The sequence below is a fragment of the Erpetoichthys calabaricus genome, chromosome 1 (genome assembly GCF_900747795.2).
Source record: "Erpetoichthys calabaricus chromosome 1, fErpCal1.3, whole genome shotgun sequence".
In the NCBI taxonomy this organism is placed as follows: Eukaryota; Metazoa; Chordata; class Cladistia; order Polypteriformes; family Polypteridae; genus Erpetoichthys; species Erpetoichthys calabaricus.
The window spans coordinates 107,388,597-107,407,802 of record NC_041394.2 but is presented as its reverse complement, the minus strand read 5'-3'; the positions used below and the strand labels follow the sequence as shown (position 1 = coordinate 107,407,802).

General features: G+C 35.9%; 1 protein-coding gene across 6 annotated transcripts in view; it reads left to right on the top strand.

Moving 5' to 3' along the window:
- Positions 1-19,206, top strand: part of lmo3 (LIM domain only 3) — a 111,845-nt gene that overhangs the window by 10,095 nt on the left and 82,544 nt on the right. For all 6 annotated transcript variants that reach the window (XM_028804952.2, XM_028804925.2, XM_028804933.2 and 3 more), the window contains exon 2: positions 27-240. In XM_028804952.2, the coding sequence (XP_028660785.1) occupies positions 35-240 (206 nt within the window). In that variant the 5' untranslated portion in view covers positions 27-34. The remainder of the gene's footprint in view (positions 1-26; positions 241-19,206) is intronic.

Below are 19,206 nucleotides of genomic sequence, written 5' to 3'. Positions count from 1 at the left end.
GTATTTAGTTTACTTTCTCCTCACAGGTATACAAATGCTCTCAGTCCAGCCAGACACCAAGCCGAAAGGTTGTGCTGGCTGCAACCGCAAGATCAAAGACCGTTATCTCCTTAAGGCCCTTGACAAGTACTGGCATGAGGACTGTTTAAAGTGTGCCTGCTGTGATTGCCGTCTGGGCGAAGTGGGCTCGACTCTCTATACCAAAGCTAACCTTATCCTTTGTCGTCGGGATTACCTAAGGTAGGCAGCCGTATTTTATTTTATTACAGATACTTGTGCAACTAACCTTCCCTTCTTTGGGGGAAAAAAAGACAACAAAACAATGAAATAAAGTTAGGTACCTTTTTTTTTTTTTTTGAAGGCAATCGAAAGCATGTTTAAACTGTGAAAATTTGGTATTCATTTGTGATTCTTCCAAAATGTATAAAAAATTGATAAAAGCAAGCATTATTCACATTTCTTTTTAAGCTTGTCCTGCGTTTGTGGTTCATTTTCCATTATTAAATAGGAACTAATCAAGGGTCAATAAATAGTGGTAAACAAACTATTGCACTGTGCAATACTTGAATGGTACATTAAAACAAAAATAACTGTGTCTTTCACTGTTGTGGATGCAAAGTATTTTACTATGCAATTAAAAATCTCATTAGCTCGCTTCATTAGGTAATGTTTCTCTGTTCAAGGTAAATAACTGCTTTGGGGTTTGTGAAGAAATTTTTCATGCAGTTTAACACACTTGCAATGGGGGGGGGGGGGGGGGGGGTTACAAAGTTGCCTATTCTTAAAATAAATGCTAAGAAGCACACCTGTTGATAGTGAAGGAAATGTTTGCTGATGCATTCTGTTTATTTTTTATTTTTGTTAATTGCTATACATATTAGTGATGTAAATTAAAACAGTTATTTTGCCACAAGATGATTCTGAGGCATTAATAATACATGAAGCTTACAAATATAGTATCCTTTAGTCCTGTGGATTCCTTTCTGGAAGTGTACAGTGCAAACGAAATTGTTTGGCAACATACAATATATGTCACATACATGTATGATGCCGCCCAAATTTTCTAAAGCATAATAATTGTTTTAAAGAGGTGGATCACAGTTGCACACTCTTAGGGTTTTGTTTGAATGCATGAGCCATTTTATATGAATGCATTTTCATTGTCTAGATGCTGTGGTATAGAAAAACACATAACAACAGACTTTTTAATGATAGGCCCTGTATGATAAGTTGGTCAAACACAAAAGAAAAAAATCATTCTGCTCTTGTATACTGTAACATGGCTTTAAATTTATCTGATCATTTTCTAGTGCTACATTTCCCTGGCCAAGGTTGCAGGGAACCAAAAGCTGTGGTGGTAGCAATAGAGATAACATAGCAACCAAACACCATTTGCCTTTACAATGAACTAACAGTGCTTAGTCTTGCATGGTCAAATTGCAAGAACTTAGACTTTCAGATTTTCAGTGTATGCAGAAGAGCACAACTGTTCACTTCAGCAAACAGACTGAAGAACATCAAGTCTATCATATAGAATATATTCATGTGTAGCTGTTTGTCTGTTTTGTTTACCCACTTAGCTGAATACAGGTTTTTGGTGAGTTGGAGACTTTCTCTTACAGTCGGTTATTTTAAATGTAATGTTAAGATCTCTAGAGTTTTGTGAAGAATATTGTCAAATACTGCTTGTTTGTAGGTGCCCAAGGTGCTGATATAAACCATACAGATAGACAACAGCTGCATGCATATTGTTATATAGTTAATGCAGTGAGAAATATTTTTTAAATTTTTGCAGGAAATTAAGCAGCCTCTGTCAAAGCTGCAATTTCTTTGTTGAAGATTTTACTTTAAAGTAATAATAACTTTAGGGAAAAAGTAGAAGTCTATTTAATAGTTGAAATTATTTCTGTCATATCTCCCCTTAATCTCCATCAGCTAGGTTTGTCTTGGTGATCTTTCAGTTTTTTCTTTTAACTTCCCGCTCTGGAATAAGCTTTAATGTACAAACATTTTGCCTATTTTCTAATACTTTTGTTTGCCTTTGGATACAAGCCAGCATTTTGTAATCTGCTTCTCCTAAAGGACATTATGGTGGTTAAGGACTGGGCAGGGTAGCCCAGACCTACTATTCTCCTACAACAGATAGCCTTGGAATCCTCCGTACTATCTGTGTGTTGAGAGAGAATTACTTCTGGTTTTCCTTTAGTATTCAAACTGAAAAGCACAATGACAAAAAAGAGACTAACAATATGGATGGATAATAGCTGGCACCTACTGCTGTTGACTTTTGTAAGCTTCTAAATCTAAATAAATATCGTAATTGCAAGAACTACCACACATTGTAACATAGTATCTGGCACAAGGCAATTTTTAGTATGAGAGAGAGTGTAGCATGGTGGCACAGTGGGTAGCGCTTGCTGCCTCACAGTTAGGAGACCCGGGTTCACTCCCTGTGTCTGCGTAGGTTTCCTCCGGGTGCTCCGGTTTCCTCCCTCAGTCCAAAGACATGCAGGTTAGGTGCATTGTGTGTGTGGGTGTGTGTGTGTGCGTGTGTCCTGCGGTGGGCTGGCGCCCTGCCCAAGGTTGTTTCCTGCCTTGCGCCCTGTGTTGGCTGGGATTTGCTTCAGCAGACCCCCGTGACCCTGTAGTTAGGATATAGCGGGTTGGATAATGGATGGATGGAGAGAGAAGCATAAGAGGTAGCTGACAATGAACGAGATTATAGGGCAGATGGCACAAGCTTTTAAATGCTTTCGGCTATACCCATTCCAGTGAGTGTACTTTATAACAGAGGAAAAAAATAAAATATTTGCTTGTACATCTATTTTTCAGACCTCCTTTTTTCAGTTGGAGTCAACAGGAACCTGAACCATTGTTAGCAGCAATTGAAATGTGTCATGTATTTAACTTGAATCGGATGTTAACCTTTTGCAAGTACAACCAGTGTAACCAGACAAAAGTTGGATAACTGGAAAAGGCCAGCATCACTGAGGGGGTGGGGGGGTATGCAATATGTATGTAAACTGTGAACAACATTGATTTATTCACTTGCCTCAAGTAGAAGCAATTCTAGTGTTCCTAGTAATTGTACAGGAGAACAGTTGAGGTTACAGATATAACTTAAACTATACTACTTTTCTTTGTACAGTAAAGTAACTAAGTCTTAAATGAAGTGTGTCCCATGTGTTTGATACAACTAACTATATATTATTGGTGTGTGTGTGTGTATATGTGTGTGTATATATATAATATGATACTTATACAGAAATTGTAAATTATTTATTTTGATCACGGCAGACTCCACCTAAATTTCTTAGAATATCTCCCATTTGAAGAATTTATTTAGCACAGATTGCCTATATAGGATTGGTAGGGAAAGAGAAAACCATGAAGCATTCTGAAATCCATCCATCCATTTGCCAACCCGCTGAATCCGAACACAGGGTCACGGGGGGTCTGCCGGAGCCAATCCCAGCCAACACAGGGCACAAGGCAGGGAACCAATCCTGGGCAGGGTGCCAACCCACCGCAGGACACACACAAACACACCCACACACCAAGCACACACTAGGGCCAATGTAGAATCGCCAATCCACCTAACCTGCATGTCTTTGGACTGTGGGAGGAAACCGGAGCGCCCGGAGGAAACCCACGCAGACACGGGGAGAACATGCAAACTCCACGCAGGGAGGACCCAGGAAGCGAACCCAGGTCCCCAGATCTCCCAACTGCGAGGCAGCAGCGCTACCCACTGCGCCACCATGCCGCCTGCATTCTGAAATGTATACTTTTTTTTTTTTTTTTTTTATAGAAGCAAATGCAACAAGTATAGTTTTACTGGTACTAGTATTACTATATCTTAGACCGTTTTTACATCTTGCTTAAAATGTTTTACGAGGTGACGTGTGTGTGTAGCATGTGATCAGCAATTCTTATTAATGTTTGTGATTACTGAAGATGTTAAATCTAACCTGTAACACTTTTTCTGAATTATTATTGTTGCCTCACTTACTGTAACGCTTGATTTAGAAGATGGATTGTTAGTTATTTTTTAGTTAGAAATGAGTAAGAGAAATCTAGAACAGTGCAATTAAACATGCAATGAGAATTATTTCTTGCGTAAAACAGTACATTCTGAAGGACAATGTTCGCTATCCACACCTTTAGCCCACAATGTGTGGTATTTCAGCAAAACTACAGTCTATATTGACCTTTCTGATGTGCAAGGCATCTTTCCAAGCAGTACCCTAATGAAGGCTTTAACATATGTTACATAAATGGAAGCTGTCAACAATTTAAAAACGGCATCAAGACATTAGATAGCCTATCTCCTTTTCAAAAATTTAATTGAGGGATTAGAAATTATCAAAAAGCATGCCTAGGTTCAGCCAACAACTTTCCACATATATACATCATTTTGTAGGCCTTGTAGCATTTTACAGCTCTCTGACTTTAACAATACTTCTACCTTTTTCAATATACTTGTATGATTACTAGCAGAAGCTAACAAATGCTGGAGATGTCCTAAATGTTGTATCATTTCATGTTTTTATGTTTATAACAGATTGTAGGGTTACTGTTTAGATATATTTGTAATCCAGATATTTCTGGCACATTAAGGATTAACACAAAGAAAATTTCATATTTAAGTTGCCTTTTTTAGGTTTTTACTTTGTTTAAAAATATTGTAAGCTTAAATTGTGGTATGGAAATATTAGTACACAGAATTTAAACAAATGATTATTAAAATGGTTTCTGTTTTTATGCTAAATGAAAATGAGCAATATCATAAATGATAAATAAACAAAAAAACAATAGATGCACATCTCGCTGCATAGTACTCTTTGGAAGGTGTATTGGTATATTCAGGATAGTTGCATCATTGTACTGTGCATAGTTTAACAATGTTAATCTGTGTAGTAATTTACTGATGACATTATCAATTATGTAAAAATCTAAATTATTTTAATTTTCATTATTTTTTTTCATTATGCTTCAATGTTTAAATTCAGCATTTTGCTCAACTTAGCTGATTGAAATTATGACCCTTTGGTTAATGAGAAATGTGCTGTGTATACAGTATTTGTCATGATCCCCGCTTTATATAGTATATTCTCAAAATTATACAAAATTCTAATTAATCTCTTTATTGTTATTGAAACTCTGCTAAACACTGTAGTTAATTTCAACTGATGTCTGATTTTTGGAACATGGGGCAAAAACATGAAGTACATAACTGTTACTTTATCCTTGTTTTTTTAATGTTAAAAAATGTAAGAAACTTTGGATTTTTAGTTGGGGAAATATATTTCCTACTTGTACTCTAGGTACGGAAGGGTACAAATTTGTGGCTGTTCTAGGGAGAATTCCACAGTGATTTTTAGCTCACCTCTTGTTTGCCCCTCCTAAATCCTGTGAAACCACCGTGTTAGATGGTAGTGTCATTTTCAGTTGGGTAACACTGTAAAATATGTTTGCATGTTTACTGTCATTTCAGTTGTGTTTTGATGAGATCTATAACTTATTTTCAAGTGTACAGTACTAAGAAGTTTGATTTTTTAGATTCCCTGAAAAACAACCAATGTAAGGAAAAGCAGAAATGGATACGGATTTACTGCTGCCCGGTGGTCATGTTAATAATACAAGCAGCCAGAGAGTAGGTTTAATATGGTAGCACATTGGTTAGTGAGGCATCTTCTTAACAGCCGGGGAGCTAGGTTTGATATTTGGCTAGATCACTCCATGGAATTTGCAACTTTTCTTTCTGTCTGCTTGGAGTTTGTCCAAGTACAGTATGTTTGTTTCCTCTAAAATGGCAAAAACTTGCTGGTTAGTTTGGCTGGCAGTTGGAATAGGCTTGCACACATGAGGCCTGTATTGAGATGAACTGGCTTCTTGGACTGGTTAGTTCCTGCCTTGTAACCAATGATACTGGGATAGGCTCCTGTTCACCACTGCCGTTTAATGGAAAGTGTCAGTTCAGAATATTGAACGAATGGTTGATTCATCTTACTAGCAATAAGTCCAATATATTACATAGAAAAATATTCCTAAGTAACAGTAATGTGAACTGGTTCTTGTCAGTTTAGTAGATGAATTATATCACAATATTAGAAAAATACTGGTTTTTATATTTTATTTCTTAAAAACATTGATTGTTATATTGAGGTACCATTATGCATAACTTAATGACTATTGGGGGAGGGGGGGAGGTTTTAAAAAAATAAAATATTTGTGTGATTTAGTGTAAAATAGATTCAAGCATAACATTTTTAAACACTTACATAATGTTGTATTTAACACATTAAAGATAAAACCAACTCAGGCTATGAAGTTAAATCATTAATTTAATAGACAGATTGCATTTTTTGATTAATGTTCAGCGGTTGCTAAATAAAAAAAAAAAAATGGGGCAGTCCCAGCTTGTGAAATTTTAGGTTGACTGGCAACAATATTTCGGTATGGATCATGCAAACTTAAAATGTGTAAAATAAACGAATAAATAAAGATACTAGGATTTTAGCAAATCCATATTACATTAATTCAAGCTCCCAATGACCCTGACAAGATAAGAGGCTTCTGAAGATGAATGAATTTATGTTAATTCAAAATGTAATAGATACATTAAAATTACTATTATGGGGTTGTAGCAGGCATTACCAAAAAGGCAAAATCATGAATAAAATCTTTTTTTTTTTTTTCTTCTTCATGTAGCATATATTTTCAGTTTGTGTGATTATACTACTGTAGTGAACATATTTTCCTAAAATGTAGTCAGAAGATTGCTTTACTTTCATTATTTAAATGAGTTTAAAGTCTATACTAAGTTGAATCTTTGAGTATATAGTATATTTGCGTTTTATGCATAATATGAACACTTTTTTAATTACAAATAAATTATGCGTTTATTTGGCTACAACTTTGTCTAGCTTTTTAATATTCCAGAAATATTCATTTTGCTTTCTATTTTTTTAAACTTGGACTTTTGTAATTCTGATGGTGTTTAACAAGTAGTTGATATTTTTATCTTCATTACTTTGCTTCCAATGTTCAATAAAAGCATATCATGATTCTTACTGTAATTTCCAATTTATTTGCACTGGGTGTTGTGATTCATATGGAGGTAAGTTTTCTTACAATGGATTTCTGATTTTTATTTATTTTTTTTTTGTTCTGGTTTAGTGTCTAAATAAGTGATAAATGCAACCTAAGTACCCCAATTACAAAATCATTGTTCATTTTGAAGCCATTCTAGTTTTATTTTACTATGTTTAAGCAAGCAATGAGAGTAAACATTATCATGTTCCCAGTTTGCTAATCTCTTGTTTTGGTGTATTATAATACATTTTTGAGTATTTTACTTTTTGCTTTATTGTAGAATATTTTTTCTAATCTTTTATATTAAAGTCAGCTTTGCCTTGCAAAAAAAACGTATGTTAAGTAAGCTAATCAGCCTATATTTTTTATTTATTTTTGCATTTCCTGGTTCTTTTTAAGGAGATTAACCTTCTAGTACCCCTTTGGGGGTTTGCCATGTAGTCCTCCCTCCTGTTTGGGAGATGGGAATAAGCAGTTCAATGTCTTGTAAGAATGAATGCAGGAATGAGTAATATGATGAGATTCAAGACAGTGAGTAAACTTTTTAACCAATTGTGAAACTGGCTTATGTTGTCACTTTGTTGACAACATATATATTTTAGAGGGTAATATATGTTTGGGATGTTTAAGCTATATGGGAGTACTACAGTTTGTTGATTTCTTTCATTGTTTTAGCCCACTTTCAACATGTTAGCGCCTCTTCTGACAAACAGCTGAAAAATAGTTAAATGTCTTGTGCATGATTATCTGAGAGTGGCTTACCATTTGGATTACCTTCTTAAATTTATCTCAAGTTATTTTAGCTTTCTGTTTTATCTGAGGAAGGAGGTTAGTTTGCTCTCATTTCATTTAAATAACAGGTCAGTGGTTATACGGTGTGTTTTGTCATTGGAAAAGGTTCACTCCTTGCATCGTGTAAGTTTTGTTTTTGTTAGCTGTGGTATTGCTAGAGATATATAAGGTTTTGTTAACTTCTTTGTAACCTTTTTGTGTTGTCTTGCAACCTATTCCTTAAGATAGCCACCATATGAACCATCAATTTTGCTACTCTTTCCTTATCTCAGCATGCATTAAAAACCCTTTTCTTATTTTGTTGTCAGGCCACAATCTGTCATAGAACCTTCCATCTTGCTGTTGCTCATTTTGTCTATTGTGAAAAATGTTTATTTGTAGTGTTTGATAGAGAGATTAAGTCTGGTAATGGTCTTTTATCATTGCTATTGGTACTGTAATTGGGGGAAAAATTAAAGGACATGGAATACATCTACATAAAACACTGTACAGTAAAGCAAAAAGAATCAGAAGGTTGTGATGGGAAAACAGGGTAATGTGTTAAAAAACTAAAGAAAGAGTGCTGTTTTAGTTTTCATTGTATGCATGTTGATAATTGTAGTTATTTACATTATAAAAGCTTTTCAGGCTATCTTTGAAGATTTATTGTTTTGTCTTGTTTGAATCACTGACCTAACCTATTTTTGTCAGTTGCTGTAGATAAAGTTTTGGTCACTTGTGGTTTTTGGTTATATTTATCAGGAAAGATAAATTCAAACTTTAACTGGGTGCAACCTGTTGCGGTTAAACTTTATACTTTTTTGGTAACAACATGTAAAGCTGAATATCATGAAAAAATGTAAAAAATCGGGTTAATTAGTTTGATTTATATTGTGGCCTTAATTCTTATGCCACTTTTCAGTACAATGAGCCATTAATTTTCTGAAATGGCTTTGTCCTGTACAAAGTTGTGTGGGCCCTACAAAAATGGGCAAAAGCCAGGCACCAACTCTAGTAAGGGTGCTAGTTTATCAAAGGACATATTCATGCATAACCTTACACACTCATACATTGCAAGTTTAGAGGTAACAGTTAAATTATAAGAGTTGAAGAAAAGGGTACATACAAATTATGCCAGAAATCTTCTTTGGCCCCAAGAGCAGTTGGAAAGCAAATCTATCTGCATCAGCGCACCTTCAGGATTTCACAGAAGTCCAAATTATAGAATTGGCCTAGTAGATTATCTTACATATTACATGTACATATCATGTGTTTTTTTTAAAAATCTGTAGATCACAGGATAACAATTTATCACAATGGATGCTCTGTCCATTTTTCTGTTCCAAACAGGGCTGACTTCTTTGTGGCTTTGCCATGTTATCCACTTTTTGCATTTTGCTTTTTGATTTCCATTTCCTCCATTTGAAAACATAATGTCAGATAAATTGTAAACTGTAAATGCATACTTTGTATGCAGGTATGTTTGTTAAATTTATCTTTTTTAACAGGGGGCACATTACACACCACTGTATTTGATAATGCAACATTTAAATGTGCATTTGACCATACAGTCATTTGTTCTGCTGAAATCAATACAAGTAATGATTCTGCACAAGTGTGTCACCCAGCAGTTGAGTGAGCAAACAGAGCAGAAGCAACTACTCTAAATGTTTATCTTTGAAAGCACTGGTAAAATAAGTGTTCATCTTCTGTTCAGAATTTTATTCCTGGTTTCTTTCAGTTTAAAAATGAGCTTAATTTGCTAAATTCCTTTTTTGCATTATAAAATGTGTATGATTCCTGAAGAGTACAAAAAAAAAGCTTAAACTTTTGTTGCAAAGGTGCCATGCAACATATTAAAAAGTTAATCGCAATAATTTCTTAGCTGTACACTTTATGTTAAAAGCTTAGCAAGCACATATAGAACTATAGAAAATTCTGTAGATTAGTTCCAGTAATTTAATATAATGTATCTTTAAGTAAGTATATTGTGCCATTGAAAACTTCTGTCATAGCATCATTTTTTAATACAGGCATGTTGTGTGATATTTGATGAAATAGCATAAAAGGAGATTGGGTTTGATGTTTTGGCCCGTACTATGGTTGATTTCACACATGAGATCAAACCCCCCACTTTAGAACGCATGCATAAGTGACCTGATGAATCTGTGCTGAACACAAACATCTGTAGCTTGAATGGCCAACATCGTTTTCTCTAGGGTGAATGCCATAACTACACAGTAACAGGTTTGCAGGTCGCACACTATTAAAATATAGTGTAAGTGAATATCCCTGTAAGGGAGGCAATCATAAATTCCTATTCAACACTTTTTGCTGCTGGACATCTTTCTTTTTCAAAAATGTACTTTGTGATAATGCTATATTGTGATAAGTGAAACATGTCATAGAATTAGTATAACATTTTCAGTAAATATGATTATTCATATTCTTTCGAATACGAATGAATAATGATCAGTCTATAGAGAAATATATTTTGATGCAGCTCTGTGATGCTTTGCTACAAAAAGTGCCCAAAGTTGTATTGCAGTAGCATACAAATACAGTGTCTTTAAGCTAAACGTTGTAGTATTAAATTCTGAGAGCAAGGCAATTTTCTGAAGCAAGTTGTAATTAAAATGTACCACTATTTTTATAAAAATAATAATAATAATGTATAAAATACTGGCTAATAAAAGTTACACTGTAAAATTTTTTTGGAACAAAAAATATTTAAAAGTTACCTAATGAAGCCGGATTGCCACTAATTTAAACTCTTAAAATATTGTTCCAATTGGAATCCCATCGAAATAAAACATTATTTTTTTTAGCTCTTGCTTTGCAGAATGTATAGTAGGGTGACTGAAAATGAGTAGGCCATTTAGTGAATGGATACTTGTTTAATTTGGCACTCGTACAATACTTACCTCTATTTATTTTACTTGTTCATTAGAAATGGTGCTTTTTTTTCCAATAAATGTTCTGATTGCTATGGGGTTAGAGTGAATTAGAGCCTATCTTGGCAGTTGCAGGTGCCAGTGGATGGGCAACCAGTCTATTCAACTGCAGAGAATATTCAAGTACAAACCCACAACAACTCTTTTGGTGCTGGTTTAACAAGCTCAAAACCATACTTGAAATTTTAATTAAATTAGACTTAATCATGTAATTGGATTTTGCAGTACTAATAGGCATAAGCTTTAAACTATTAAATTAAAAATAACCTGCATTTATTATAACAAACAAGTTTAACTTAATATTTGCATAACACTTATTTACATTCTTGCCTAACTTTTACAATGAGTTGTTTGTTTATTGGTTCAGCAGAACCTATAATAATAATTCTTCCCATTTATATAGCACTCTTCTCACTACTTAAAGCTCTACCACATTGGGAGGACCCTGGAAGTGAATCCATGATCTCCTTACTGCAAAGCAGCGGTCCTACCACTGCACTGCCTGCCTATAGTTTTAAACATAGATTAAAATGAAAGTTATCTTATAATAAAGAGTTGAGAATTGAGAGAGTTTCAGATTCTGATTGAAACAGAATCCAAATATCCAGAGCCCAAATATGTAAGTTTAGACTAGTCCTTCAATCAGAAAAATATAGTTTGGGTGTGTTGAATGTTTAGGCAACTTACCAGGGCATATTGCCTTCTCCATCCTAGTTACTATTGAAGGCGCCCCTTCTCAGCTGCTAACCCTTTAGGAAAGAAATGGCAATTTACCCATACCACCAGGTTTATTGTATGTTTCCTTTGGTCACCCCAGATGTGCAGATATTATATATAAATGTCTATGTGCGGAAGTGTGCGTGTATCTGTTTGGCCCGGAAGTGAGTGGTGGAGTCGGGGTAAGGGCTCCACCTCCGAGAATACACAAGCGAGGCCAGCACGTCGGCAAAGTGAAACCTCCGAAGAAAGAGTCACTTGCTTAGCAGCTAATACAGGAGCGAGGCAAGCACGTCGGCAAATGGTATCCCTTTTACTTTTCTTCCCACTGCTAATACACAAGCGAGGCGAGCACGCCGGCAAAACAAAACCTCCGAAGAAACTTTCAATTACCTGACATCTCGACATTTCAGTTTTTTTTCTGACAATTTCAGTAGTTTCTAGGACCCTGTGCTTTTTACAGCAATACAATACAGTTTATTTTTGTATAGCCCAAAATCACACAGGAAGTGCCGCAATGGGCTTTAACAGGCCCTGCGTCTTGACAGCCCCCCAGCCTTGACTCTCTAAGAAGACAAGGAAAAACTCCCAAAAAAAAAACCTTGTAGCGAAAAAATGGAAGAAACCTTGGGAAAGGCAGTTCAAAGAGAGACCCCTTTCCAGGTAGGTTGGGCGTGCAGTGGGTGTCAAAAGAAGGGGGTCAATACAATACAATGCAGTACACAGAACAGAACAATTTCTCAATATAGTAAGAAATAAAAAATATAAATTTTAGAAGTACAGAGCAGAATTTAACAGTAGATGATATATCCCATAATAAGATTTGGATTTGTGTAGAGTCCTGGAGACCTCATCCTTCAAGCTGCTTCCCCCATTTGGCCATTCCATGGCTGAAACAGTGCTGGGCCAGCCAATCCAATGAAAGGACCCCTCTTTCCCACGATTCCTGCGATCCTCCATCTGGGATGACTTTTCCTTAGGCAGGCAAAACAACTTGGCAGGTGGGCCATGGCACCAAGTGCCACATTTGAGTACTGAGAAGAAAAACAGAATAAGTGAGGGTTATTATACAATTAGAACTGTCCTGTTATGTTTAAGTGCTAATGACTAACAACAGAGATGCAGTCTGTACAGTTAATCAGCAGCTCTAGTCAGGATATGCTAAACTGAAGTAGTGAGTCTTCAGCCGGGATTTAAAAGCTGAGACCGAAGGGGCATCTCTTACAACACAGGCATACACAGCTAGTATAGTATAATAGTTTTAAAGCAAAACGTTTTAAGAAATATGAATAACTGCAAAAAAGCAATGAATAATATAGAAATAAAAAATAAGTAAATAAGGGGCAAAAATATTTATGTAATGCCTCCATGACTATCCAAAGGCTTCACATCAGGCAAAAAAAAAGAGAAAATGCTTTTAACAAGGATATAAAAGCTGAAGAACTCTGCCAGCATCTGTGTGAGATTTGCTGAGACTCTTGAGTCCAGCTGGATGTTGTCTCTTTGACGGAGCAAAGTTTCTCGAACACTCGGGCAATCTGTCCTTTATTCCAATATTCCCACATGAGGTTTTAGACCTTGTGATATTACTTATGGATAGTTTTGCCTTTATATAAAAAAAAAAAAAAAAAAGAGAAAAACTTATCCGTGTGTGCCTTATCTTTGCCACAAAATCAGGTTTGTGTCTTCTCAATTCCCTTGAGGTATAAATATATTCTCTGTGACTAATGATTATAGACCAAACTGCTCAGCTTGATTCAGTATTGTTTGACACAAAACTTAAATGAGTTAAACATCCTATGAACAGCAAAATGTTGAAAATGAAAATATGTAGAAGGTTCATGTAAAACTCTTTGCTGCATGTCTGAACATTCTGTGGATGAGGCAGATTTCAGCTTGCTTCTTGTACAGTACTGCAGCCCCAAGATCATATTATTATGTATACTCTATAACAACCCCTTTATTCAATTTTCTTTAGCTGGCAGTTTAGTCCGTTTGTAGGATGGCACTCACTAATTTCTTTTTTAAGTGCAGTAGAGAATTTTGGATCAATGGTGTTTATGTTATAAAATCATTCTTTATTGCATACAGTACATGTAAAAATCAAATGATACATTAAAAAGTAATATACTACAGAACATCACTGATTGTTTCTGATATGTTTTTATTTTCTTATGTTCTGTTCAAAAACCGGTTATATTAAAGCCTTACCTGTTTTATCAGGTTTTTCATCAACTTGTGTTATTGTCAGAAATACCTTTTAGTTTTAGCTGAGCCACTTGAACAATATACTTTACAACTATTGTATAAATTATTTGAATTATTTCTGTAAAATGGATTTCTTGTTTCAATTGTTCAGTGAATTTCCTGCCATGGATGAGAATCCAGTCTGTCTTAGAATAGTTTATTCCAAGAAAAAATAAATTAACAAATTTATATTGCATAATTGAAGTTCTGCTATGTGTTAAAATGATATGTTAATCATCCAGCATGTGAATCCATCCATCCTTCCATCAATGCTTACTACTATTTTTGATTGGGTCTCCCTACTGGGGTTGTTCACTGGTTACTGAGAAGTTTCAGGAGTTTTATTTTTGAATAAGTGATAATGGTACTAATGTGCATATCAAGAGCTTTGATTGTACAACATGCTGAACTTCTCATATTTTCAGTGGACAATTGTATATTAAAAATACATTAAATGTACAGCTTTTTATTTTACCAAAAACTTTTTTGTAATTGGCTAAGGATAGAATACTAAGTAACAAATATTATTTACTGCTTTTTTTAACATATGCATGCTTTTGCCAAATATGCTATATTTTCAAAAATGGTTGTGTATGGTTAGGTTAAGGTTAGTTCATAAATGTGCAATGTTATGTTTTTTAATCAAAGAACAATAAACAAAGTTACAATGCACACTTAATATTGATGTACACGAATATGGTTATCATCCATTCAAAGGCTCAGGAGCATGAGAACCTTTCAGTAGCCCCAGCAGATATTATTTTCCCTTTCCTGGTAAAATATATGCTAATGATATCCATTCAACAGACTCATGAACAACTTGTCTCACTTGGTATGACCCTTATGTATGTGTCACCACTATAACATATGTACTTTTTTTGGACTGTGACATATTGTAGAAAGAACAACCTACATGTGAGAAAACACATACTGACTATACTACTCTTGCAAGGAACTCCTGCTGATATATAGCATATTCACTTAGGCAATCTGGTCATTTTTGTTGTTGCTTTGCTCTGTTTTTCACTCCTCCTTTCAAGCAAGGCAGTACTCCTGGTAACTTGGGTCATTTGCACTGGCAATATGAGGTTTACATGGGATGGGGCTAATCCTTTGAGAATGTTCTTTCACATATACAGGAATAATACATCTTTCCAGTGGCTCCAATCCTTTTTGTGTCATATTAAAATGTAATTCTGTAATATAACCTTTTTGAGTCTACGTATTGCATTAGCTTTTGCTAATTTGATTTAATTTGTGATTCTAAATTGGTCTAAGTGTTTGTGTTATATATAATATAATAGTGACAAGACCCCCTGATAAGGACTGTTCAGTCCCTGTATGATCGGTGCCAGAGCTTGGTCCGCATTGCCGGCAGTAAGTCGAACCCGTTTCCAGTGAGAGTTGGACTCTGCCAGGGCTGCCCTTTGTCACCAATTCTGTACATAACTTTTATGGACAGAATTTCTAGGCGCAGCCAGGGCGTTGAGGGGGTCCAGTTTGGTGGACTCAGGATTGGGTCACTGCTTTTTGCAGATGATGTTGTCCTGTTTGCTTCATCAGGCCGTGATCTTCAGCTCTCTCTGGATCGGGTCGCAGCCGAGTGTGAAGCGGCTGGGATGGGACTCAGCACCTCCAAATCTGAGACCATGGTCCTCAGCCGGAAAGTGCCCTCTCAGGGTTGGTAGCGAGATCCTGCCCCAAGTGGAGGAGTTCAAGTATCTCGGGATCTTGTTCACGAGTGAGGGAAGAATGGAGCGTGAGATCGACAGGCGGATCGGTGCGGCATCCGCAGTAATGCGGGCTCTGCATCAGTCTGTCGTGGTGAAAAAGGAGCTGAGCCGCAAGGCGAAGCTCTCAATTTACCAGTCAATCTACGTTCCTACCCTCACTTATGGTCATAAGCTATGGGTAGTGACCGAAAGAACGAGATCGCGAATACAAGCGGCTGAAATGAGTTTCCTCTGTAGGGTGTCTGGGCTTTCCCTTAAAGATAAGGTGAGAAACTCAGTCATCCGGGAGGGGCTCAGAGTAGAGCCGCTGCTCCTCCACATCGAGAGGAGTCAGTTATGAGGTGGCTCGGGCATCTGATCAGGATGCCTCCTGAACGCCTCCCTGGTGAGGTGTTCCGGGCACGTCTAACCGGGAGGAGGCCCAGGGGAAGACCCAGGACACGCTGGAGGGACTATGTCTCTCGGCTGGCCTGGGAACACCTTGGGATTCCCCCGGAAGAGCTAGAAGAAGTGGCCGGGGAGAGGGAAGTCTGGGCATCTCTGCTCAAGCTGCTGCCCCCGCAACCCAACCTCGGATAAGCAGAAGAGAATGGATGGATGGATGGATAATAGTGACAAGAAGAGACATGACAAAGGTTTGGGGCAGCCACCCATATAATATGAATCCTGGCTGCAAAAAGTAAAAGTTGAATGCAAGTAAAGTTTACAAGACAGAGTTCAAAACAGAACTGAATTCCAGAGGAAGGGAGTGAAGCTTTATAGGAAGTCTGAGGGAAAGTGATGTCGTCCTCGGGGCTGGGACCGGAAGTGGCGTGTCCCGAGTTGAGGCAGCTTCTGGTGGGATTTCCCGGGAAAGTTCTGCAGTGAATTTAGAAAGAGCATTAGTGCACCCCGCCACCCCCTGGGCAGATGTGTTACCATTATTCTCCAAGCCCTTCAGCTGCCTCCTATTCACATGTGTGTGACAATATATATAATATATATATATATATATATATATATATATATAATAAAATGAGTTCTCGATAAACAAGGACACAAAATATAATTGTTCTTCTCCATCCTTAGTTAATAGAATGGCAGTATTTTTCTGCATAGAAAGCAATTATTATAAACCAAGTCCCCACAGAATTGCCCGCAACATACTCTTAGGAAGAGTTACTTCCTTTTAGGTGAAAAACGATCAGACTTTCCTTCTGTCTGTCAAATGACTCCATTATTGTAATGGGGGCATGTAACCTGTAGAAAATGTCCAGGGTGATTGAACTTCTGAGTCCCACCTGAAAAGGTAGAACAGAACAGGCTTCCTGATGCCTTAACCCCATTGCCATTCAGACTTGCTAAAGTTGTTACAAAATATATAAAATGAAAAGTTTAAAAAAAAAAAAAAAGTTGCTCTGTGATATATAGTAATTGGTGTTCCAATTCATAAAATGGCACTACAGCATTACAATATGACAATTGTTCAAAGGTTATAAGCTGTTACTATATTGTCTGGTGACCAAAGTGTGCCTTTTTACCCACATAAGTAACAGATCAAGCTCAATCGGATTTCGGCTTCTGTACAATAAGAATGAATTGTGTTATTGCAGCCAGTGTGCATTATTTAGTTGTGAACCACGCTTTTATACTACTGGTTTTTCGTATGTCTGTGGTTTCTTGTTTGATAAATTCTGAGATGACATAAGGGAAAATGTAGAATTGTTCCATTGTCCCTCATTAGAAATATTGACACGTGCACCTAAATTTGATATGTCTAATGCAGAATTTTATCTTTGGAGCATAACATAAAGAACATGAATCCGGTTTATATTCTGATAGGAAGTTAAATTCTGAGTCAGATTGTTGAAGTATTAATACAATTCTAGAGGATATTATTAATGTATAAAATATATTATGAATCTATGTTAAAAAAACTTGTTTGTTTAAGGCACATGGCCATCATACAGAATTTTTGCTGCTTTCTTTTTTCTTCAGTTGGTTTGCTGAATAATCTTGAAAGCTATGAAACTGTGACAGTCATGTGAATGCTTACATTATAAGTGTAGCTTGGGTTGTGTCAGTTGGTCACTTGGTACAGCTAGAGTCTGTGCATCTATATAACTGTGCTCAGACTGTAATCCTGTTAGACTGTTGTATCTGTCTTTATTAAACCACCTTTGAAAATTTTGTTTAAATGAGGTTGATCAGTATTACACTGTGCTTGCCATGAACACCACATGTGAGCATGCCAGTCTACTATACCATACTCGTTATACCCAAACTCTGACTTCCCCTGGGCTGTAGAAACTATTACTGTTAATTGACTCTATCTCATAGTTGTGCTGTAAAAATGCTATCAAAAAAAGCTTGGTTGCCACAAAATGCTTTAAGCTTTACTTTATTATGCTTTTTTATGGAGTTTTTGTTCAATAGAAGCCTTATATTTCAATACATTTTTCCAACTTTAAATGTGTAATGCATATTTAGATAATTCCTACATAAATGAATAACTGCAGTACAGCATAACAAGTTACTTTGTACTTAGTGCACAACCTAAATAATGTGAAAGTATGCGATTGAGAATGGAAAAAAAAATAGAAATTGGTTTTAACCTATACTTCTTTTTGTCTTACACACCAAGTACAGTCAAAAACTGTGGACATGCTGGAAAGTATAGTGTAAATATTACACAATTAGAGTCGCTTAATAAAATGTGTTTGTCAAAGGCCTTTAGAATACTATATCAGATGTGCTCTTCATAGCTGATTTTTGCTCTTCAACTAAAGTAACAGCTTCTATGCCACTGAGTCGTGAATCTTTTTTTTATTTTTATGAAAAGTTGTTCTTTTGGTTAGTCTTTTCATGTTCTAGGTGATTTTTGTTTGTTTTGTTAGTGTGAAATCTTTCACCAACATTTTGCATGGGTTGTAGTTTACCTCTGTATCAGAAAAGGAGATATGGCATAAACCATGCACTATTGCAAGTGTAAAATAGTTATTGAAACATTTTATTTTTTTAATAAAATGGCATATTTTCACATTTATTTTCAGTATTTAAATATTGAATGCTGATAGTACATTTGTAGTCATCATAATGTTTGATGAACTATAGGCCTGGCTGTTGAAAATGTTGGCTCCCTTATCCCTACCATACTAAAGTATTCACTTGCCTTTCTGTAACCTAATAATGTACTCTAGGGACCACGCTAGTGGTGATGGTATCTGAAAGCAGAAATGTTGTTTGATATTTTTTAACTTTACCTATAGCTGTGAAGGTTGGGCTTGAAAGTGTACTTCCCTTTTCCTGAAATCAATCCAGTTATTGTTATTAACATAGTTTAAAAAAAAAAAAAAAAAGTTAAGCCACCGCAGAAACTGGATAAATATGAACTGATTTCACGTAATATACAGTATGTATAGTGTATTCCTTTTTACACAAACAAGGATGAATCTCTCATAATGCAGTAGTGAATGAAGACAATTCATTGTGTAGTGTTCAGTGGTTACATAAAATTATTCCTAGAATTTTCCAATACTGCTTAAAACAAACTAAAGTCTGATTGTTGGATCATTGAGGGATCTCCATGTGTCAAACATGAGAAGCATGTTAAATAAAGTCAGAATTATATTTTCGGATTACACAAAGTATTGTTTTGAGAGTACTATGTAGTTGATTTTAATATAATTTTCTTTACATTTTTTATG